General features: G+C 44.2%; 1 protein-coding gene across 2 annotated transcripts in view; it reads left to right on the forward strand.

Annotated features, from left to right (window-relative positions):
* Nucleotides 1-24,904, forward strand: part of UVSSA (UV stimulated scaffold protein A) — a 64,959-nt gene that overhangs the window by 22,309 nt on the left and 17,746 nt on the right. The window contains exons 7-8 of one of the 2 annotated variants that reach the window (XM_079975191.1): nt 2,427-2,529; nt 21,995-22,160. In XM_079975191.1, coding sequence (XP_079831317.1) covers nt 2,427-2,529; nt 21,995-22,160 — 269 coding nt within the window. The remainder of the gene's footprint in view (nt 1-2,426; nt 2,530-21,994; nt 22,161-24,904) is intronic. The other variant, XM_079975192.1, reaches the window with a different exon arrangement.

Consider the following 24,904-nt stretch of genomic DNA (forward strand, 5'->3'; position numbering starts at 1 on the left):
CGTGCATTCCAAACACAATTACAGTAGCACCTCGGCTTATGTTACGCTTGGGTAACGTAAACTTCGGGTTGCAAAAACCGCAAACCCAGAAGTATTTTTCTGGGTTTCGCCACATGCGCAGAAGCGCTCTGCATGCAGCGTGCATGCGCAGAATGTGCACCTCTGGTTGCAGAAACCTCAGGATCTGACCGGAACTCCGGATCCCGTCCGCAACCAGAGGTACCACTGAAATATGAAGCAAACTCCCACATTGAACTTAGTGGGTCTGAATTCTGAGTAAACATACAAAGGTTTGCATGGCACAGATTTGGGTATATATGAGATTACATTTTGGGTATCTTTCTAAGCACTACCTTGTGCAAATGTTTTAATGGTACTCTTTAAGTTTTCTTAATTTCTGCAGTGTTAGAACTCTGGATCCTCCAATGAAAAGGAGCAGTAGATTAAGAGAAAATAATTCTTTACACTGTGCGTTTTCCTGCCATTAGCTTCAACAGCTTCAGCTTATTAAGTAGTAGACTGCCTGTGAACCTTGAGGTTCTATGTAGCAACATTTGCTAAATATCCATTGATGGACACCTTTTATATTTCAGGTTTGGGGGCAGTCTATCTGAGTATGCTAAAGTAGGAGAGACAGATAACAGGGTTTCCTGGTGCTTCTGGCTGCCATTGTACAAAGCAAGATGTTAGAGCAGATGGACCTTTGGCTTGATCCAGTTAGGTGGCTCTTATATTCAAAGGGAGACTTTCCCAGCGCTGCCCCACCTATTTTTTTTTTAAATAAGATTTATTGTTTTTGGTTTCTTGAGTCCAATTTTTTTACGAACCTGTGAATACATCTCATTGCCTCAAGAACCCAAGCAAACTCCACTGTGCTCAAGCAGCAATATTTTTGGCATACTACACAACTAGCAGAAAAATAAAACATTTTTATACCACTCTTCAGCCAGAAAAGGCTTCCAGAGATTAGTCACAAGAAAATCATAATCAATAATGAAAACCTTAAATGTTTTAGGAATAACCCTCTGTTTTCTACACACTTCTCACTTTTATCACTTTTCTTAGAAGCCCAATACAAACTTAAGAGGCAAAGCCTAACTCTGTCCAGATTATACTTAGCCAAACTCTTAAACTTTGCTTGCCCAGAATACTCAAAATCACTTCCTGTTCTCCCACCTCCAAACTTTCTCCCCATTTATTATATTGCTTTTCTGTGGAGTGATACCCAAAACCTTTAGGATAAATAAAGTTGTACGATATTAATTACAAATGTACATAGTTTTCTCTGACCTGGCTGACAGCTGTGCTGGGCTTGGGCAAACTACAGAGATTCCATGTGCCAAAAACAGAGATAGAAATTGCACAAAAAAGGAGGGGGAAATAGCAGCTCTTCAGAAATTGGGGTTTTCTGTCGCCTGTTACTGAAACAGCTAACTTGTCAATCACAACTTTGACTTCTCTCATTGGCTAAAAACAGTGAAAGGCAGGAGGCAGCCAAGCTAATTTACCTGCTTCTTCCTCACTTTATTTCTAGGAAGCCAATAGACAGGCTTTTAAAAAAATGAAATCTCAGAGTCAGAGACTCCTTGCAGGCATGCGTCCTGGGCAGTGCTTAAGTAATTTTTTGTAGTTAAAAGATGTAATGGGAATACACCAGAGTAAAATGTTGCTTGTAAATGATTTCCTAAGGCTGCTTTTGCAAGGTAGGTGCACAAAGCCCCACACAATCAAACGGATGGTTCAGGCTTTGTTTGAGGGACGCGGGTGGCGCTGTGGTCTAAACCACAGAGCCTAGGGCTTGCCGATCAGAAGGTCGGTGGTTCAAATCCCCGCGACGGGGTGAGCTCCCATTGTTCGGTCCCAGCTCCTGCCCACCTAGCAGTTCGAAAGCACATCAAAGTGCAGGTAGATAAATAGGTACCACTCCAGCGGGAAGGTGAATGGGGTTTCCATACGCTGCTCTGGTTTCACCAGAAGCATCTTAGTCATGCTGGCCACATGACTCAGAAGCTGTCTGCGGACAAACGTCGGCTCCCTCGGCCTATAGAGCGAGATAAGCACGCAACCTCAGAGTCGTCCGCGACTGGACCAAACGGTTTGGGGTACCTTCACCTCAGGCTTTGTTTATGTTACATTGCTTATTGAGGAAACCCGGTTCCTGACAAAACACGAAGCAGCAGTAAAGTTCATGCGTAAGTAGGATGGAAGATCTCATCCCCTTCCAGGAGAAGGCAGTAAATACTGTACTTGAAATGTTCTTTTTAACAGTGCTTTGTATGTGTTCTGGTTAACGCTGAAAATAAAACCGGATGGCAGATCTTCAGAGGTGCCTGTTGCAGCTGAAGCGTTTATGTGAGGGATGTTCACATGGGGTGGCCGCTGGGTGTTTTCCGTGTTTCTTCAGTGCTTTTGACTCTTCTTCATAGATGAAAGCAACAGATGACAGTGACGAGGAGGATGAGTTTGTCGACGTGCCTGAAAAGGAGGGCTATGAGCCCTACATTCCAGACCACCTTCGTAATGAATACGGTGAGTTTGCTCAGCTGTGAAGAGCTTCATCACTGCATGTTACTACTGCGGTAAAGCAAATAAACAGCCATTACAAGGTAATAAAGCGATCAGTGGGGTGGGTAATCTTTCCGACTGCCGTGAGGAAATCAGTACATAGATAGGGGGAGCAAGACCGACTTTACAAAAACAGAAATCCTCTAGGAGTCAACTTTGGTCAGGCCAGGAGGCTTATTTTATTCACTCATATTTCACTGTAGCTTTGAACCAAGAATTGCAGTGTACGTACGTGTGTGCACCTGTGTGTGTGTGTGTGTGTCCATGCACAGGATAATTGTTTACTCAGGTGCACAGAACAGGATACGACCATCTGATTGAGCAGTGTAGAATTTGTACTACTTGTTGCAGGTAATGCCACTTTTTCAGGGGACCAGTAAACCAGGGTGTCTGTACAAAACTTCATACAAAGGTTGAGAAGAAAAATATTCTCCTGGCTTTTATTTTAAAGCCTCGTTTTTTTAAAGTCACATGCATTTTAGATCACATCCCTCATTGTATAAGGCCACTGTTTGTGTTTATCCCCAGTTATTTGTAATCTTCTTTTTCCGTGGGTCTGTGGCTTTTCAAAGCTTAGCAGCTTTCGGTATATCACAGAGGAAGAAAATGTTTTAATCTGGAAACAGTTAAGAGCTTTGACTGCTGAGCGTGTTTTTGGTTCATATTTTAGAATACCGTGGGACTTGCTGAAACAATGCTATGATAAACTGAAACAACTTCTTCCAGTAACTAGTGTTTTTTTCAGGGATGTTTGTAACATAACTGCAGAAAGGACAGGCAGCAACATTTCATAGTGACATTGTGAGCAGCAGCAATCTTTGACTGTTTGTCATCTAAGCATCTATTCAGAGTGATCTCGAGACTGGTCATGGATAAGCAAGCCATGTTTTGTCAATCTTTAATGTGCCAGAGTTTGGCACCACATTTGCTCAAATTATTTGGCTCAGGAAAATCTCTAGATGTCGTAGCCCCGCAAACCCAAGGAGTTAATTATCCCACCCCAATGTGAAATGTGAGTTAATACAGCTTCTTTGGCTCTCATGCATGTCTTCAGATTCCAGTCAGAATGGAATTGCCATTAAGATGTGCATGTTTATTAATGATCCTTAAAATTCTATATACTTGATTCTTTATCTGTCTAAAATTAACTACCAAAATAACCTTAACTCCTCTGTCTTTATTCCAACTATATGGTCTCGAAAAGCTTCTTAGTGTCCTGAGTTCTATTAATCACATGCCATTCAGTTTTTGTGACTGCAATTTTAGAATAGTAAAAATGATAAATTCAGTTTAAATTTGCCACTCGTTCCAAAGCCTAGCCGGCTCTCTCTGCTCTCTGGAATGTTTGCTACTCTTCTTTGTAAAATTTCAATCTTTCTTATTGTTCCCTTGTGGAATCTTCAGAGCACATTTTTGTGCATATTCACTCAGAAGTAAGTCCCACTCTATTCAGTGATACTTAATTCCGCAGGGGACGCAGGTGGCGCTGTGGGTTAAAGCCTCAGCGCCTAGGACTTGCCGATCGAAAGGTCGGCGGTTCGAATCCCTGTGGCGGGGTGCGCTCCCGCTGCTCGGTCCCAGCGCCTGCCAACCTAGCAGTTCGAAAGCACCTCCGGGTGCAAGTAGATAAATAGAGACCGCTTACCAGCGGGAAGGTAAACGGCGTTTCCGTGTGCAGCTCTGGCTCGCCAGAGCAGCGATGTCACGCTGGCCACGTGACCCGGAAGTGTCTCCGGACAGCGCTGGCCCCTGGCCTCTTAAGTGAGATGGGCGCACAACCCCAGAGTCTGTCAAGACTGGCCCATACGGGCAGGGGTACCTTTACCTTTACCTTTAAGTCCCACTCTATTCAGTGATACTTAATTCCAGAACAAAATAAAAAAATTCCTTCCAGTAGCACCTTAAAGACCAACTAAGTTAGTTCTTGGTATGAGCTTTCGTGTGCATGCACACTTCTTCAGATACACATACACATGCACACGAAAGCTCATACCAAGAACTAACTTAGTTGGTCTTTAAGGTGCTACTGGAAGGAATTTTTTTATTTTGTTTTGACTATGGCAGACCAACACGGCTACCTATCTGTAACTTAATTCCAGGTAAGTGTGCATAGGATTGGAGTAAGCGCCAATATTGGAGTTAAGCTCCAATATTCTTGTTCTGATAAGTGTTCATATTTAATATGTGGATATCAGCTGCATAAACAACTTTTAAATGCTTTCTTGCCTTTGCTTCCAACCAGTTGATTGATTAATGAATCACATTTAAATGAGTATACACACTGAGATTTTTTTCAATTAAGGTTTGTTTTGAAGATTCTAGAAGAAATTGAGATTTCTCTTAAGGGTGAAAACTTGCAGTGTATTGCGCAAAAGCTTGTTAGGATTAAAGGTGATATTTAATACTTAATCACTTAATTGGATAATATTCCCGATTACTTTGGATACAGACTTGAAGAAAAAGGCTGCTTTTAATTAATTTTATTTTCTTTCATCAAATTTGGTACTGGTATGAGGAAGACAGCAATATGGCTGGCCCTTGAAGGGTCCATAATCTTTATTCTTAGCTTCACTGATTAATCTGAGGACATTTTTAAGGTGTGCTTAAGGCTTTCATTGATTGATGACACCAATTAATCAATTAAAGCCTGCAGCCCTAATTTAACAATGACATTTAGAGCTTTCTACCTCCATGAAATCTTTGCTTTCACACTCATCAGCCCTTTCCTGTTCTTAGAGCTTAGTCAAGATTCTGGCTGACATCCCCTGTGCTTTATATATCTAGCAGTCTAAGATTAGAAACCCATTTGAAGAAATAGGGCTGTTTTCCAAGGGCACATTAACCAAAATAAGACTTGTATTCACTTATGTGTGCTGATTTTTAACAAGTGGTTTGTGGGTTGAAGTGGCACATGATAGTGACTGAAACATATGCACACATACGTGAAATCACGATAGTCTTGGTTTTTGCACTTCTGTTGAAAGCAGTTCAGTAGAAACTGCTTTTGTAAACCACATAGAGGTTTCTTCCAATCAAGCGGTGTATAATAATAATAATAATAATAATAATAATAATTTACACCCCGCCCATCTGAGTGGGTTTTCCCCAGCCACTCTGGGCGGCTTCCAACAGAACACTAAAATACAATAACCTATTAAACATTAAAAGCTTCCCTAATTTTTATGAAATAAATAAATAATAAATAATGGATGTGCAGCTAGGCTATCTGTGTTCAGAAAGGACCATAGGTGACTCACCAACCAAAGCAGATGTAGGCACTCCTAGCCATTGAGATCACCTGGACTTCCAAGTGACAGTGATTATTCCTAGAGTACTCTAAACTCCATCAAGTGGACCATGGGTAGGCAAACTAAGGCCCAGGGGCCAGATCCGGCCCAATCGCCTTCTAAATCCAGCCCGCGGATGGTCCAGGAATCAGCGTGTTTTTACACGAGTAGTAAGTGTCCTTTTATTTAAAATGCATCTCTGGGTTATTTGTGGGGCCTGCCTGGTATTTTTACATGTGTAGAATGTGTGCTTTTATTTAAAATGCATCTCTGGGTTATTTGTGGGGAATAGGAATTTGTTCATCAAAAGCAGACTTTACCACTGAGCTTGCCAGATGAAACTGTCTCCCTGTCCTTCTCACCCCCTCCCAACAGTGATCTGGGGGTTCTTCAACCCCCACCCCCTCGAGCCAATTTCAGGGAGCGTGGGGAAAGGGGAAAAGGGGGCAAAGCTCAGGTAGTTCTTGTGAAGGGCTTCTACTCACAGTGAATACCACCCTATAGGAACTGCCCTGAGACCTCCGGGTATAGGGCGGTATATAAATTCAGTAAACAATAATAATAGGGAACTTGATTTAAATCAGTGTTAGTCTTTGTTTCATTGTGATTTTTCAATCAGTGAATTCTGCTTCCTGTCTAGATGGCTGATATGTTGATTTATTCTTTTTATTCTCTCTCTCTCTCTCTCTCTCTCTAGTTTTTCAGTTACACCCTCCATTGGTATGGGTGTTGGAAATGTGTTGCGCAAACTGACTGTTTTAATAAAGTTACCGCCATCAAGCATTAATTAGGACCGAATGTAGTCATGCACAGCATTGCACACTGTGTACGCACATGAGAGTTATAAACAAGACATGTGACATGTACAATAAAGTATGGACTATTTTCTAAATGAATGAAATATCTTCATCATGGTCTTATGATGTATTCAGATTGGAACACATAATGCAAATAAACAACAACAAAGTAGGCAAGTGGACCCTGCAGTTTATCCAAAGAAAATGAGCTCAATACACATAGCAATAATAAAAAAGCCATTTGCTCAGTAACATATAGGACCTTGTATGGTAAACAGTTCACAACCAAACTCTCATCTGAATACCCCAGTAAACTGATCAGAAGAAGGTGATGTCCCAAATTGCAATAAAAGATAGAATATTAAAGTACATGTACAGTGGTACCTCAGGTTACATACGCTTCAGGTTACATACGCTTCAGGTTACAGACTCCGCTAACCTAGAAATAGTACCTCAGGTTAAGAACTTTGCTTCAGGATTAGAACACAAATCGTGCTCCAGTGGCGCGGCAGCAGCAGGAGGCCCCATTAGCTAAAGTGGTGTTTCAGGTTAAGAACAGTTTCAGGTTAAGAATGGACCTCCGGAACGAATTTTGTACTTAACCCGAGGTACCACTGTATTATGATTCCAAGGACTAGCATTATGTGACCACAATCTATATTGAAACAGGATTCTTCGAAATTTTGTCCTTGATTAGAACATGGAATATTTTAAGAAAGAATGTGCTTAGGACTTCTTTAAGGGAACACAAATAAGAGGGAAGGGGATGCAGGTGGCGCTTGGGGACGCGTGTGGCGCTGTGGGTTAAACCACAGAGCCTAGGGCTTGCCAATCAGAAGATCAGCGGTTCGAGTCCCCGCGACGGGGTGAGCTCCCATTGCTCGGTCCCTGCTCCTGCCAACCTAGCAGTTCGAAAGCACGTCAAAGTGCAAGTAGATAAATAGGTACCGCTCCGGTGGGAAGGTAAACAGCGTTTCCATGCGCTGCTCTGGTTCACCAAAAGCGGCTTAGTCATGCTGGTCACATAACCCGGAAGCTGTACACCGGCTTCCTCGGCCAATAAAGCCGCAACCCCAGAGTCGGCCACGACTGGACCTAATGGTCAGGGGTCCCTTTACCTTTACCTTAACTTAATTGGGCAGGGCTCCTGAACCATGGGGAAACAAGTTTTATTAGCCAGGGAATATAGAGTTATTGGCTCAGTACGTTAAATAAGGGATGACCCTCCATACCTGCTGGACTGAAGCTCCCACCATCGCCACCCAGCATGGTCAGTGCTCAGGACTAATGGGAGTTGCAATCCAGAAGCGTATGGAGCAGAGACAGGCTAGCCACCCCTGCTTCAAATACTTACTGTTGCCCAAGCATTAGAAAAGACTCAAGATGAGATACAGTGGTGCCCCGCAAGACGAATGCCTCGCAAGACGGAAAATTCGCTAGACGAAAGAGTTTTCTGTTTTGGAGGTGCTTCGCAAAACGAATTTCCTATGGGCTTGCTTCGCAAGACGAAAATGTCTTGCGAGTTCCTGCAGGTTTTTTTTCCTCCACCCCCCCCTTTTTCTAAGCCGCTAAGGCGCTTATCCGATAAGCCGCTAAAAGCCGCTAAACCGCTAATAGCGCTAATCCGCTAAGCCGTCAATGGGCTTGCTTCACAAGACGAAAAAACCGCTAGATGAAGAGACTCGCGGAACGGATTCTTTTCGTCTTGTGAGGCACCACTGTACCAAGTAGGCAAGTTTTATTTACAACTTAAACCATTTAAAAAATACATGAATTATAAATGGTTGGGCTCTTTGCAATCAGTGGGTGGTGTTGTGTTGGTGTCTAAAGCCATCAGTTCACAATCCTTGTACTAACCAATCCCGATTCACACATGCACAAACCCACAGACCTATACAATACTTTTTTGATGAGTCAGTGTTCAAATACGCCAAGTCAGAGTCTTAATTTAATGGACAAAATATATGTTTTGAGTTAGTTATTTTTTGCTTTGCACTGGGGTTTTCCCCCCACTAAGGTAAAAAGTTACATTAAATAGTTCTTAATATGTCAAAAAGTATATTCTAACTGCAAATTAAGGCAAGAATTGAGAGTTTGAATAGATATTATAATAAGAGAGAGAGGAGGAGTGAGTCGGTTTGAGTTTCCATGTGCAAGATAAAATGTAAATTTGTAAAAGAATTTAGGTGATTAGACAACTGAAGTGTGAAGACATAACCCATTAAGGGGTGTCATGCCAAATTAACATTACCAGGGTTTTTAATGACCTCTCATTTGTATAATCCTTATTTACACTTGCACCTGATCTCTCAGGATGGCAACCATTTTGAAGTGTTGCAGTTTGCTTGTTATTTTGTATGCCTGTATCAAATGAGCTGACACCCCAAGTCTTCCTCTGTCTGGAACGCATACGTAAATGGACACCAAGAGAGATTTGACTTGTGAAAGAGTGGTTTTAAAGAGCATGCAGGCAACAGTTGTAACAACAATAGATGGATATGTTCTCAGGCAAAAAACTGTTGTGTGTAAAAAAAAAAAAGTACCTCTGCATGTGATGCGATACTGAATATGCAATAATAGATCGATAATTTTCCAGGGTGCAGACTATCGCTTCTTCTTACTAGCAAACTCAGGTGACAGGTGAAGGCAGAAATGGAACCAAAAAGGGGCTACTGATAAGCAAGACTGAAAGGTCAGAATGCGTGGAGAAATTTCTAGGGTTTGCAGAAATACACTAAATAATAAACCTAGCAGGGCAACTCCCTCATATTCCTATGAGAGGGGAAGATCCATTGCAACATTTTCTTGCAGATCCCACTCCCCCCCCCCCACATGTGGTTCTCTTGGAATTCTAATTTCCAGCCTATTTGCTTTAATTACATTGGCAAAAGTTTTATTCTGGTGCTGTGGGTTAAACCACATAGCCTAGGACTTGCTGATCAGAAGGTTGACGGTTCGAATCCCTGCGACGGGGTGAGCGCCCATTGCTCGGTCCCTGCTCCTGCCAACCTAGCGGTTTGAAAGCACAAAGTGCAAGTAGATAAATAGGTACCGCTCTGGCGGGAAGGTAAACGGCGTTTCCATGCGCTGCTCCGGTTCGCCAGAAGCGGCTTCATCATGCTGGCCACATGACCCGGAAGCTGTACGCTGGCTCCCTCGGCCAATAAAGCGAGATGAGTGCCGCAACCCCAGAGTCGGCCACGACTGGACCTAATGGTCAGGGGTCCCTTTACCTTTTATAGCTACAAAACAATGTGATGTACATACATGGTTTTGTAGACATACAAAGGAGAACAATTGATTAAGGACATTGTATAAAGAATAAAACTTCTGTCAAAATAATTAAAACAATAGGCTGGAAATTACAAGAGAACCACGTATAAGGGGGGACGGGACTCATTCAGGTGCTACTTGATAAATAATTTCTGCATGGTGGACCAATTGCGTGCCTAGAGTGCACTATCCATTAAACATGAATTGTTTCCAAAAACTGTTTGTATGGAGTAGGACCCTGATGTCTCCACTTCAGTGTCAGCGCTGCACCTCTTTTACAGCTGCCACACACTGGATTGGCATTTTCATCAAAGCTATCTAATACAATCTGTTTCCTGGTCAGTTACTTCTATTTCAGGCGCCATTAGTGTATATATGGTATGTGACAATAGGATTTTATGTCACAGTGTACGTCATTTTACACTTGCTTGTATTGAGTGTTACTTCCCATTCACCCAGTTTGGAGGGATCTGTTTGGAGCCCCTCATAACCCCTTTTTGTTTTAACCACCCTGAACAATGCATTATTAGTTACAAATTTGAGTGCCTTGGCACCTTTAACTAGATCATTTATGTAAAAGCACAGGTCCCAATATGAATCCTTGAGGGCAGTGTTGGAGCTAAACAAGCTATAGCTTAGGGCCCCACTCTCTTGAGCCCCCCCAAAAAATTCAAAGGAAAACAAAAACTGGATGTACATTTCCAAAATATAAGATAAAAATTCAAAGGAAAACAAAAACTGGATGTACATTTCCAAAAATATAAGATAAAAAAACAAATTACTTTGATAAAATACATATTTTGTTATGTGCAAATGGCTTTAGATCCTATTAGGTCCATAAATTACTATATAGCATATGTTATCCCATAATTAGACGCAGGTGGCGCTGTGGGTTAAAGCCTCAGCGCCTAGGGCTTGCCGATCGAAAGGTCGGCGGTTCGAATCCCTGCGGCGGGGTGCGCTCCCGCTGCTCGGTCCCAGCGCCTGCCAACCTAGCAGTTCGAAAGCACCTCTGGGTGCAAGTAGATAAATAGGGACCGCTTACCAGCGGGAAGGTAAACGGCGTTTCCGTGTGCGGCTCTGGCTCTGGCTCTGGCCAGAGCAGCGATGTCACGCTGGCCACGTGACCCGGAAGTGTCTCCGGACAGCGCTGGCCCCTGGCCTCTTAAGTGAGATGGGCGCACAACCCCAGAGTCTGTCAAGACTGGCCCGTACGGGCAGGGGTACCTTTACCTTTTTATCCCATAATTATCCCAGAAGAAACTTTAAGCTTCCTGGTTGTAATTTCCAGGACCTTGCCACTCACCAGATCCCTTTTTAAAATTGGTGTTACATTGGATACTTTCCAGTTATTAATACCATATTTTTCATCCCATAGGACACTCCGTCCCATAGGACGCACCTACTTTTTTTTGGGGGGGGGGATAAAGGAATTTTTTCCCCTTTATTTCCCCCCCAAAACCAGGTCGGGGAACAGTGGGATGGCGGCGCTGCGCCTCCCCGCTGTCCCCCGAGCTTGTGGGGCTGGCCGATGTCTGTCCAGCGCGCGGGGCGCTCTGCTTCAGGGCGCCAAGCACACCGGGCGGCAGGCTGCTACCCGCAGCGTGGGGACCCCTGCGGGGAACTCCTGCAGGGCTCCCCACGCTGCGGATGTCTGTCCGGCGCGCGGGGCGCTCTGATTCAGGGCGCCCTACCCGCCGGGCGGCAGGCTGCTATCCCACCGGGCGCGCAAGGCTTGCGGACACCTGCGCGAAGCACGGGGCGTCCTCCGGAGAGCGCCCCGTGCTCCGCGCTGCTGGCTGCCACCGGCAAGCCTTGCGCGCCCGGGGGGAGTTCCCCCAGGCACGCAAGGCTTGCGGATAGCTTCCTGGAGCCTGGAGAGCGAGAGGTGTCGGTGCGCACCGACGCCTCTCGCTCCCCAGGCTTCAGCGAAAGCCTGCATTCGCCCCATAGGACGCACACACATTTCCCCTTCATTTTTGGAGGGGGAAAAGTGTGTCCTATAGGGCGAAAAATACGGTAGATTATGATTGTTGGCATCCGTCTGTCTTGAGAAACAATGGAGTGCACCTCTGGGGGTGAAGGCAGACCACTGTTTTAGCAGCAGTGAAGTGGCCTCCCCAGGCCATAAGCCTGGGCAGTGTGTATGGGGGTCCTGAGCTGTCAAGACAACAAGACCACCCCTACCTCATTGATATGGTCCAAAGTAAAGCAGAACAAGACATTTGGCACCAGCTTGGCTTCAGGAATTGCTGGAAGGAGGCATACAAGGTGCCATCCAACCCCCTTAGGACGGCACTCCGGATTTGTGTAGGGCTTACTTCTTAGCCCAAGGGTCAGCAACCTTTTTCAGGTCCACTGTCCCTCAGTCTATGTGGCTGTGTTAGGGTGTGAAACCTAAGACGCTGGCAAGTTAGCAATGTCATGTGACTTTAAGTAGTCAAGCTCGTTAAGTTGTTAAGTTGCTCAGTATATAAAGAGTGTTTGTTTTCTCTGCCTGTGGGGGCGTGAAGCAAAAATGTCTGAAAGCTCCGGAGGTGTTTCTGTTATCTTTCTGCAATAAACCTGTCTTTGGAAAGACAGGCTTCCCTGTGTCGTTATTTCCTTGCTGCTGAGACTCTGAAGCTTGTACTGCAACAAGAATCTCTGCACTGGACTTAATTAATGCTCTGCAAAGAGAACTGTTGCTGGTTGCGCAGCGGAAGCGTTTACTGGACCAGTACACAGACTCTCTTAGGTTATGGCTCCTTCTACGTTTCTACAGCTGTATTGTGTGCAGAGAAAGTGAAAGCAGCTTTCGGATGAGAGAAGACTGGCTTGGTCGTAAATCCAGCTCTTAAAGGAACTGAGAGGCTGCAGAAAGTTGAGAGAGCTGCGTAAGTGAAGATTTACAGCTTCATTAAGCTGCAAAAGGCTAGCTTGACCTCCCGTTGTGTTTTTGTTTTGTTAATAAAACCAGAAGACGGTGGTAGGTCGCTAGTGAAGAGACGGAAGGAAAAAGTTTAAAAGGCTTCAGAGGAGGCTGGAGGCGTCTGAAAAGTGAGTAAAACAAATCCCAAGGGGAAAGAGAAGCAAGGGCACACAGAGGGAGTAGCAGCCGACCCCAAGAATGGCAGTGGAAAATTTCCAGGTTCCCTTTACAAAGTTGAACTCTGCTAATTACGTGCAGTGGTCTAAGAGGGCTCAAGTCTGGTTGGAAGCCAAAGAAGTGTGGGCTGACTATGTCCAGAGGCGAAAGCCGTTTGTGGCTGTTGCAGCAGATGCCACAGCAGAGCAACAGGCTGCTGCACATGCTCAGAACAGGGAACATGATAAAATGGACACTAAAGCTAGATGCATGTTGATGGTTTCGATAGACGATTCCCAATTACCTCATGTGGAAAATTTAAGGTCTGCATTTGAAATTTGGGAAGCTCTTAGGCGAATTCACCATAGAGCAACCATAGAGCGTGGGGGAACTAGCAGGCAGAGCTGTAAGGAAGCCTCACAAGTGTCTGCTATGGCCAGCAAGTCATGTTTTCGATGTGGCAGCAGGTTTCATTTGATAGCAAAGTGTCCAGAAAAGCAACAGGAATTTCAACAGTCCAAGGTCAGTTTCCGGAGCTACAGGGGAAAACGAAGTGAGAACTACAAGAATCAACGATCCAGAGGGGGAGCAGGTGCTGATAAGGGACTATCTGCAATGGCAGCACAACAGAGTCCTAAAAGGAGCCAACAAACCTTGAAGTGGATAATTGACAGTGGAGCAAGTCACAATTTAGTTCCAGCGACATCTAGTGGCAGCTTGATGAACTGCAAGACATTGCCAGTTGCAAAAACTGTGACTATAGCAGACAATAGTAAACGAGAAATGAACCTTAAAGGCACAATTTATGTTAATTGTTTGCAAACTAACCTTCCTGTTTTCGTTCTTCCAGGAATGAAGAATGGACTTTTGAGTGTGTCATGCCTGGTAAAAAGTGGTTTTAAGGTTGAGTTTGAAAATGATGTGTGCACCATTTCGAAACAGGGGAAGGAGCTAGTTAAAATTCCCTGTGAGGATGGGCTTTTTGTTTTGGATGAAGAGCAGTTAGCAGCAGGTAGATGTTCAACAGGTGAAGCGCAAGCTAAGTGTGTAAATAAGGCTCCTCATACAGGTTGTGCACATCTACTACACAGAAGGTTAGCTCATATATGCTTTAAGTATGTAAGCAAGATGCCAGATTTAGCTGAGGAGTGTAACATTAAACCCTGTCCAAATTTTCTGGATTGTTGTGCTTGTAAACATGCTAAGGTTAAGACATGTAACTATCCTAGATCTGATAGAGTAAGCAAGAAACCCTTTGAACTTGTGCACACAGACGTGTGTGGCCCTATGCCAGTCAAATCACTTGGAGGTGCGAGATTTATGCAAATTTTGGTGGATGTTTTTTCAAGGGCTAGTTGGGTTTTCTTTCTGAAAGAAAAATCACAAGCAGCTTCCATCCTGATGGATTGGATTGAAGAAGTCGAATGTAAATTTGACACCAGGGTGCGTAAAATACAATCAGATCGTGGTGGGGAATATGTGAACCACACGCTGGAGACGTGGTTAAAAAGGAAAGGTATAGTTCATAGACTTACCAATCCCTATTCACCACAGGAGAATGCAGTTGCCGAAAGAAAATTTCGAACATTACAGGAAGCCATTGCTGCTTTGCTGTTTGATTCTGGACTTCCTCAGCAGTTTTGGGCTGAGGCTGCACTGTATGCGAATTATACTTTTAACAGAGTGTACAATAGCACAGTAGGCAACACTCCTTACTTCATGCTGTTTGGGAAAAAACCAAAAATTGATCATCTAAGAGTTTTTGGATGTCGTGCTTATGTGCTGGTGCCTAGGGCACAACGTAGGAAAGGCGATCCTAGATCTAAAGAAATGCTTTTCTGTGGTTATCAAGCCAACACAAAAGGTTGGAGATTTGTGAATATAGAAGGCAATCAAACAAAAATCACAATCAGCAGAAGTGCGGAATTTTGTGAACAGGATGGTTGGAATAAAATTCATGGAAATCCTGACATACTATTTGATGTGGTGAACAGTAACAATGAAACTCAGGCCCCAGGGCAGGCATTAGTTCCAGAACAGGCTGAGGAATTTGAGTCTGAGGACGAAGGTGAGAAATCGCCTAGTTCACCCAAGTCAGTAAAGTCAGAATCTTCTAGCTCTAAAAGTTCACCCGTACAGCAAGAGAGACGTGTAAAGTCAGAATCAGAAAGTTCTTCAACTACTAGTGACAAACAGGTGACGACTAGTGATTCTGGGTCAGAGGGGGAAACTGAAGGAACATCACAGGAACCGTTAAGGCGTTCCAAGCGTGCCAACAAAGGTATACCTCCTGAAAGGTACCAAGCTATTAGTGTTTGGGCTGGTTTGGCAAATTGCGAACCTGAAAGTTTTGAGGAGGTTGAGCAATTACCCCAGGAGGAGGCCAGTAGGTGGCGTGAGGCCATGCAAAAAGAGTTGAATTCTATGAAAGAACTGGGTGTGTTTTCCATCACCAAACTGCCAGAAGGTACCAAGGCAGTAAGTTGTAGGTGGGTGTACAGGATAAAGACAACAGCGATGGGGAAACCAGAGTACAAAGCAAGGCTTGTAGCTCGAGGTTTTACTCAAAGAAAGGGGTTACATTATTCCGAAGTCTATGCACCCACTTCAAGGAGTGAAACCCTTCGGGCACTATTAGCAGTTGCTGCTCAGAAAGGGTTCAAAGTGAATCAATTTGATGTCTCTACAGCTTATCTTCATTCAGACTTGGCTGAAGAGCTCTATATGGAGCTACCGCCAGGATTGAAAGTTGGTAAATCAAATCAGGTATGGAAACTACATAAATCTATTTATGGACTCAAGCAATCTGCTCATAATTGGAATGAGTGTTTGAATGACGTTTTGGTAGGCATTGGTTTTAGCAGGAGCAAGGCTGACAATTGCTTATATTTCAGAGGTTCAGGAGATGCTCAAGAATCTTTGCTTGTTTATGTAGATGACCTGATTTATACTTCAAAGACACAAGAACAAGTAAAAAAACTAGCCAAAGAGTTAAATAAACATTTCAAAGTTAAGAATCTTGGTGATGTAAAGGTCTATCTTGGTGTTCAGATAGATAGGACCAAAAATGGCAGTTTTCTACTGAATCAAAAAGGCAAGATATTGCAAATGTTGAAAAAGTTTGGCATGACGGAGTGTGCAGGTGTTAGAACACCAATGGAAATGGGTTTTGTAAAAGACAATGAGTTCAAGGATAGTGCTGAATTCAAGCGTGCTGAAGTCTTTCAGTCAGCACTGGGAAGCTTACTTCATCTTTCGCAATGGAGTAGACCAGACATTGCTTACGCTGTTAACTTACTCAGCAGAGAAGCTTCAAAACCTAGTGTAAATGCATGGAAAGGAATTCAAAGAGTGTTAAGATATTTACAATACACCAAAGATTTTTGCCTTGAATTATCTTCTGAAGGACAAGCACAGATTACTTGTTGGGCAGATAGTGATTGGGGAAATTTAAAGGATAGAAAATCAGTGTCTGGCTGTGTAATAAAATTTGGTAACTCTCTGATTGGGTGGAGATCCAAGAAACAGAACCTGATTGCTTTGTCGTCAACAGAAGCTGAGTTCTGTGCCTTATCTGAGTTATGTAGAGATCTAGAATTTTACAAATGCTTGGCACAAGAGATGTATGAAAAGGCCATCACTCCAATCACTGTATGGGGTGATAATCAACCGTGTCTTAAGTTAGCACAAAATGGGCAGTTTAAAGGTCGTACAAAACATTTGGATATCCGCTTTCAAAATGTTTGTCAAACGGTAAAAGCAGGAATTGTTGAATTAAATTACTGTCCCAGTCATGAAAATCAAGCTGATGGTTTTACAAAACCTCTTGGGTTTCAGCGGCATGAAAACTTTTGTGAAGAAATGGGTCTGAAGTAATTTTGTTTTTGTATTGCCAGCGAGAGGGGGTGTTAGGGTGTGAAACCTAAGACGCTGGCAAGTTAGCAATGTCATGTGACTTTAAGTAGTCAAGCTCGTTAAGTTGTTAAGTTGCTCAGTATATAAAGAGTGTTTGTTTTCTCTGCCTGTGGGGGCGTGAAGCAAAAATGTCTGAAAGCTCCGGAGGTGTTTCTGTTATCTTTCTGCAATAAACCTGTCTTTGGAAAGACAGGCTTCCCTGTGTCGTTATTTCCTTGCTGCTGAGACTCTGAAGCTTGTACTGCAACAAGAATCTCTGCACTGGACTTAATTAATGCTCTGCAAAGAGAACTGTTGCTGGTTGCGCAGCGGAAGCGTTTACTGGACCAGTACGCAGACTCTCTTAGGCCGGACTATATTTTTTGGGGGGAAATGAATTAATTCCTATGCCCCACAGATAACCCAGAGATGCAATTTAAAGAAAAGCACACATTCTACTCATGTAAAAACACCAGGCAGGCCCCACAAATAACCCAGAGATGCATTTTAAATAAAATGACACATTTTACTCATGTAAAAACACTCTGATTCCTGGACTGTCCGCGGGCCGGATTGAGAAGGCGATTGGGCCGCATCCAGCCCACAGGCCTTAGGTTGCCTACCCTTACCTTAGCCTTTCCTTCTCCTGAAGATATCATGCAAGAGAGCAGAGGTTGAAAAAGGTAAAGGTACCCCTGACCGTTAGGTCCAGTCGTGGACGACTCCGGGGTTGCGCGCTCATCTCGCTCTATAGGCCGAGGGAGCCGGCATTTGTCCGCAGACAGTTTTTCCGGGTCACGTGGCCAGCATGACTAAGCCGTTTCTGGCGAAACCAGAGCAGTGCATAAAACGCTGTTTACCTTCCCGTCGGAGTGGTACCTATTTATCTACTTGCACTTTGACATGCTTTCGAACTGCTAGGTGGGCAGGAGCAGGGACCGAGCAACGGGAGCTCACCCCGTCGTGGGGATTCGAACCGCCGACCTTCTGATCGGCAAGCCCTAGGCTCAGTGGTTTAGACCACAGCGCCACCCGCGTCCCTCATAGCAGAGGTTTAGGATCACAGTTTTCCTTCTCCAAGATGGGCCACCTTCCCAGGTGGTCGAGCCCCATCTGCCCTCACTAGGAATGATGATTTCAGTGAATATAATAGCACATGGTGTGTTCATGCATGCACATACAAACAAGATTTCCCCAACAGAACATTTTAAACCAAACTATTGCGGGAGCTGCAAGGAACAGTTACAGTGTGGAGTGCTTCTGTTGAGAGCGTCAGCCGGCCACCCATGCCTTTTTGGAGAAAGTCCACTCTGTTCTGTTCCTCCTGTCCCTCACCAGATACTCAGCATTCTGTGGCCACAGAATACCCAATCACCATTATACAGGGATTTTTTTTTGGGGGGGGGGGTGTTGCAGGTGGCTTGTTTCCTCCTTTAGTTTTATTCTTCCTATTTTCCCCCTATTTCGGCAAGCATTATTATTAGTAGTAGTAGTAGATCATGGCCACTGGGCCCATCACCTCCTGGCAAATAGATGGGGAAGAAATGGAGGCAGTGAGAGATTTTACTTTCTTGGGCTCCATGATCACTGCAGATGGTGGCAGCAGCCACAAAATTAAAAGATGCCTGCTTCTTGGGAGAAAAGCAATGACAAACCTAGACAGCATCTTAAAAAGCAGAGACATCACCTTGCCAACAAAGGTCCGTATAGTTAAAGCTATGATTTTCCCAGTAGTGATGTATGGAAGTGAGAGCTGGACCATAAAAAAGGCTGATCGCCGAAGAATTGATGCTTTTGAATTCTGGTGCTGGAGGAGACCCTTGAGAGTCCCACGGACTGCAAGAAGATCAAACCTATCCATTCTGAAGGAAATCAGCCCTGAGTGCTCACTGGAAGGACAGATCCTGAAGCTGAGGCTCCAATACTTTGGCCACCTCAGGAGAAGAGAAGACTCCCTGGAAAAGACCCTCATGTTGGGAAAGATGGAGGGCACAAGGAGAAGGGGACGACGGAGGATGAGATTGTTGTACAGTGTTCTTGAAGCTACCAGCATGTGTTTGACCAAACTGCGGGAGGCAGTGGAAGACAGGAGTGCCTGGCGTGCTCTGGTCCATGGGGTCACGAAGAGTCGGACACGACTAATTGACTAAACAACAAAGTAGTAGTAGTAGTAGTAATGTATTGGGACTTCCCTGAGCATAGTGATATCCCTTTCTTGCCTCAGTAGCCCTGTTTTGGTTACACAGTCATCATAACTCAGCACCCAAATCGTTTAGGATAAATGGTAAAATGACAACTGTGGGCAAGAGCCAAAGAAAAATGTAACTAGCTTCATGGGAAGTATGAAAATCCATTTCTGGTAAGGAGTGTGTGTGAATGTATGTGCATACATGTTTATGTTAAAAGGAAAAAGGTAATGAAAATTCTCTTCAGCACACACTTGCCCTTCGGCATGCCTGAAGTAGTCATTTGTGTGCCGTGTTGTGTTGATAGACATGTATTTTGGATTAGCAAGGGCTATGCACAGAACAGAATGGAGGAAAGGGAGCAAAACCTGTTCTTCAAATCTTTTTGTTCATATTATTTACATTCTAGTTCGGTGGGATTCCCCCCCCCCTTTTCAATTAAATATATACTGCTACCCACTTCTGATTCTCCTAAGTCCAAATGGCTGATGAAACCTGTTCTTTTACTTTCTCTGAATTTTCATTGAGGAGCTTTTATCACCCCTTAATCCCACCATTTCTGTCAGGACACAATCTCTTTCTCAAATTTACATTTTAATTACAAGGCCAGCTGAACTAGCTAAAATCAATAATGTCAGCATTCAGCAGCCTAACTTTCAGCTGAAATCCCAGCCTCTCTATTTCCTACTATTGATTTATCTCTTTAACGCTGTCTACTTTATTGCTTCAGGCAAATAGGTGCCATTTGGTCAATTTAAACAACAACAAACACCACCAGGAGATTGGACTTTATAAAAAAAATCTTCCTAAAACCAAGTATTGCAATAAATTTGAACCAAGGTATTGTAGTAGAGATAATATAAAGGATATTTGAAAACGGAGGGGTTTGGATGGGGGATTAGCTTTAGCTATCGAGCTTTGTTCTGTTTCTGGTACAGACATGCTTTCTGCCCCAAAAGAGTATTTTTCTTTGAGTATTTGTTTTTACTCTATGTAATCAAAATTAATTTGAGGCCTGATTATTAGAATGAATTTGGTTTAATTTACTGGAAAGAGATTATCTTCAACTGACCGAGCCTCTACCCCTCCATTAGCTAAAAGTTCTCTAGTCTCTCCCCACCCCCCCAAAAAATGAATCTGCCAAAGCCCATGACAGAGAAAATTATTGCACTTACATGCAACTTGCTGGTCTTTGAAAGTCTTTCTGCAGCCCATTTGACTTCCTCCCCATAGAGGCTTCTCTCATTTGAAATTGACCTTAGTGGTGTCTGTGGGGTGGTGACCTGGCCCTTCAGCTGAGGTCTCTGATACCAAAGCCATCATCAGTCAAAGGGAGCGGGGGCTCCAAGCTCTAGAAGATCCAGTGACTTGACCTACTCATGAGTAGATCCCTTATGTGGGATTGTAGTGTGTCCTGAACAGTAGCAGGTGGTTGGGGGTGGATGGGTCAGTATTACCTGTAGATTCATCCTTGGAGAGAAAAGAGTTGCATGTCAAAGTCTCCCACCCCATCTCATTGCATAAACCAGTGTTTCCCAACCTTGTGCCTCCAGCTGTTTTTGGACTACAATTCCCATCATCCCTTGCCACTGGTCTTGCTAGTCAGGGATGATGGGAGTTGTAGTTCAAAAACAGCTGGAGGCACAAGGTTGGGAAACACTGGCATAAACAACACTTTCAAACTTAGCAGAAGTTGAAAAGTTGGGGGCGGGGAAATGATAGTAGGTAGCAAAGAAGAGCCCATTGTTTTGAAGAGAGTTTGGTTTGTTGTTGTTTAGTCTTTTAGTCGTGTCCGACTCTTCGTGACCCCATGGACCAGGGCACACCAGGCACTCTTGTCTTCTACTGCCTCCTGCAGTTTGGTCAGACTCATGTTGGTAGCTTCGAGAACACTATCCAACCATCTCGTTCTCTGCCGTCCCCTTCTCCTTGTGCCCTCCATCTTTCCCAACATCAGGGTTTTTTCCAGGGAGTCTTCTCTTCTCCTGAGGTGGCCAAAGTATTGGAGCCTCAGCTTCAGGATCTGTCCTTCCAGTGAGCACTCAGGGCTGATTTCCTTCAGAATGGATAGGTTTCATCTTCTTGCATGGGACTCTCCTGCCAAAGCAACAAAAGGGATATTGTTGTGGGCAGTCTCACTATATGCAGTGAAACAAGAATTAGATAGAACAGGCATAGGCAAACTTGGCCCTCCAGATGTGTAGGGACTAGAACTCCCATCATCCCTAGCTAACAGGACCAGTGGTCAGGGATGATGGGTTTGGTAGTCCCAGAACATCTGGAGGGCCGAGTTTGCCTATGCCTGGGATAGAAAATCACAAAATGCTTAACCTACTAATAATAGCCAACATAATAGGGTGGCCAGACCAGCTCCATAACTGGCAAAAAACAAAGTTCAGAACTCCTTGGGGCTGTCATTTGGCTTCCTTATTATTGGAGCTGCAATCACAGTGGCAAATACAGGTCTTGGAACACTAATTGTTGTCCCATCACTGTAAAACAAGAGGGTTCTGTTAGGACTGTCCCCTGGCTTGGCCTCTTCCAATTCTCTTTCCATTCCTCTTATAGTGTCACAAGTTCTCAGATATGCTAGATCAGACGCTGTATTTCTGAAAGAGTACAAAACTTTCTGCTGTTGACAGGGAAAAGTATTTGGTTCGAGACATTTGTTAATGTCGAGTCTAAATTGGGCAGTGGTGCTTTTTCTTGGACTTTCTATAGAAATATGGGTACAAACGAAATTTTGTCCTATACAGCTAGAGTTAGCATTTTGGTGAAGACCAGAATTTTGCCTCAGATCAATATTCCATTTCTGAAACGTGCTGTACAAACTGACCAGCTGTTACTTTTCAGAGACATAGGTTTCCTTCATACAGTATGTGTCAGCAAATGTTTGCTTACCCCAACTTTTCTCATCTTTTGTAGGGTTGGAACCAGTATCACCTTCAAAACCCTTTGCGACTGGAAGAGCATCTGCAGAAACCTCCCAACCTAAAAGAAACGATGAGGAACTTGATCCAACCTGTGCAGCTGCAACATGGAAAATGATCCAAGATAAACTTCCTAGATTACATCTTCCAGGTGCCAGATTGTAAGGAGACCAATATTCCGTTGGCAATCTTACCCTTTGCATTTCACGTCCAAAACAAAAGGCAGGCCTTAATACTTACAGAGCATTAACCTTGCTTCTCTCCTGCAGAGAAGAGGTTTTATTTAGTGTTTGGGATTTTTGCCTTGGTTGCCCTCACCAACTACGATGCCTCCGGGAGCTAGTGACTGCCACCACCAAAAGGGCAAGGCCAAGTTTGAACTGTTAAACCAAGCTCACCCTCATGGCAGAGGAGGAGACTTTGGGTAAAGCTGTGGAGAAGATGCTGTTGATGCAGGGAGGAGGCAGTCCTGTCTGTCTCGCTTTTTTGAGGGGAAGGGGATCCTCTGAACTGTCTCTAGTCCCTCAGTCTTCTTGCCTGCCTGTGGCTGTAGTCATCAATCAGCCTGCCTTGGACATATTCTTGGATCAGGTCTGGTTTTACAGGAATAATAATAATAATAATAATAATAATAATAATAATTTATTATATGTACCCCACCCACCTGGCTGGGTTTCCCCAGCCTCTCTGGGCAGCTTCCAACAAAGATTAAAAATACATTAAAATGTCACACATTAAAAACTTAGATGTCTTCTAAATGTCAGGTAGTTGTTTGACATCTGATGAGGGCGTTCCACAGAGCGGGTGCCACTACCGAGAAGGCCCTCTGCCTGTTTCCCTGTAGCTTTGCTTCTCGCAGTGAGGGAACCGCCAGAAGGCCCTTGGAGCTGGACCTCAGTGTCCAAGAAAGAACGATGGGGGTGGAGACGCTCCTTCAGGTACGAGGCCGTTTAGCTCATTGCATGATTCATAGAGGCAGCACAGCAGTAGGGCTGCAACATGTTTGTCTTTGGGTTCCTCCCCAGTTCCCCTCAGCTCTGCCGCAATTTCCAGCATGGAATTCATACGCTGTTGAATCTCCCGCCCCCTTCGAGGCCTCATGCCATACAGTCTGAGTAGCACATACAACTTTCTGTTTAAGTTTGCAGTCCTTGTACGGCATCACACATACCCTTAGCTGTATTATAAAAACATAAGAGCCTTCTGGATCAGGCCTGTGGCCTACCTAGTCCAGCATGCTGTTCTCAAAGGGTCCACATATGCTTGTGGGAAACCCTTGAGCAAAGGCTGAGCATGAGAGCACTCTGCCCCTCCTCTGGTCTCCAGGAATGTATTCTTTACTGCCTCTTTTTGGAGCAAGTTCAATGGTTTAACTATGTGTTAACTGTGTTACATTGGCTACTTTCCAGTCCTTGGGTATGGGGGCTGGTCCGAGGGACAAGTTACATGTTTTTGTTAGAAGATGAGCTGTTATACATTTGAGTTCTCCGAGAACGTCTGGGTGAATGCTTTTATTTTGCCTGTTAGTCCTAGAACTGAATTCCTCGGACTCTTCTACAAAAGTTAGTTCAATCACTAGGATATACTCTGGCTCCAATAGTAAAGGCAGACACAAAGAATTCATTCAGTTCTGCAATCTCCCTAACGTCATCTAGCACACCTTTGACTCTCTTGTCATCCTAAGGTCCAACTGCTCCACCCACACCCCTACTAATACAGTGGTACCTCAGGTTACATACGCTTCAGGTTACAGACTCCGCTAACCCAGAAATAGTGCTTCAGGTTAAGAACTTTGCTTCAGGGTGAGAACAGAAATCGGGCTCTGGCGGCACAGCAGCAGCAGGAGGCTCCATTAGCTAAAGTGGTTCTTCAGGTTAAGAACAATTTCAGGTTAAGTATGGACCTCCGGAATGAACCTGAGGTACCACTGTATATTTAAAGAACTTATTGTTACCATAACCAGACACTGGAGAGACCTGTCAGGAGTAAGCATGGACCAATGGTACCAAATAGTATGGGAAACAGCCCTACTAGAAAAATTAACTAATAAACTGAAACTGACACGGGGACAAACAGAAGAAGACACCTTCACCCCAGTATGGCTCCCCTTTATCACATACACAGCCCAACAGGACAATGACAATAATCCACCAACAGCATACAAATCAATATGGCTAACCTGATCCAAAACACCCACCCACCTCACTCACACACGAAAACAAAGATCACCACAGCCAATCACAAACAAGCAATCACATCCTAGGCCGACCCCAACCTCTCTCACCACCAAAGGAACACAAGTGAACAACACAAGCATGCTGACACCAAACTCTACATACATTAAGCATAATAGAAACACTGCTACCCGACCCCACCCCCATCCATCTCCCCTCCCTCCACCCCCTTTCTTTTTTTCTTTTTTTTTCTTCTCCCCATATTGCCTCAACAAATGAAATGGATTTGTAAAAATGTTACATGGAGAAAAAAAATACGAGGCATTACACTCACACTGTAAAACAAGAAAACCCTTAATAAAATATTAAAAAAATTTAAAAAATAAAGAACTTATTGTTGATGGTCTCAATGTTTTTAGCAATTTGTTCCTCAAGTTATTCTTTAGCATCCCTTACTGTCTAAGGGACGTGGGTGGTGCTGTGGGTTAAACCACAGAGCCTAGGACTTGCCGATCAGAAGGTCGGCGGTTCGAATCCCTGCGACGGGGTGAGCTCCCATTGCTCGGTCCCTGCTCCTGCCAACCTAGCAGTTCGAAATCATGTCAAAGTGCAAGTAGATAAATAGGTACTGCTCCAGCGGGAAGGTAAACGGCGTTTCCATGCACTGCTCTGGTTCACCAGAAGCGGCTTAGTCATGCTGGTCACATAACCCAGAAGCTGTACACCGGCTC

This window comes from Podarcis cretensis, assembly GCF_951804945.1.
Source record: "Podarcis cretensis genome assembly, chromosome: 5".
Taxonomy (NCBI): domain Eukaryota; kingdom Metazoa; phylum Chordata; class Lepidosauria; order Squamata; family Lacertidae; genus Podarcis; species Podarcis cretensis.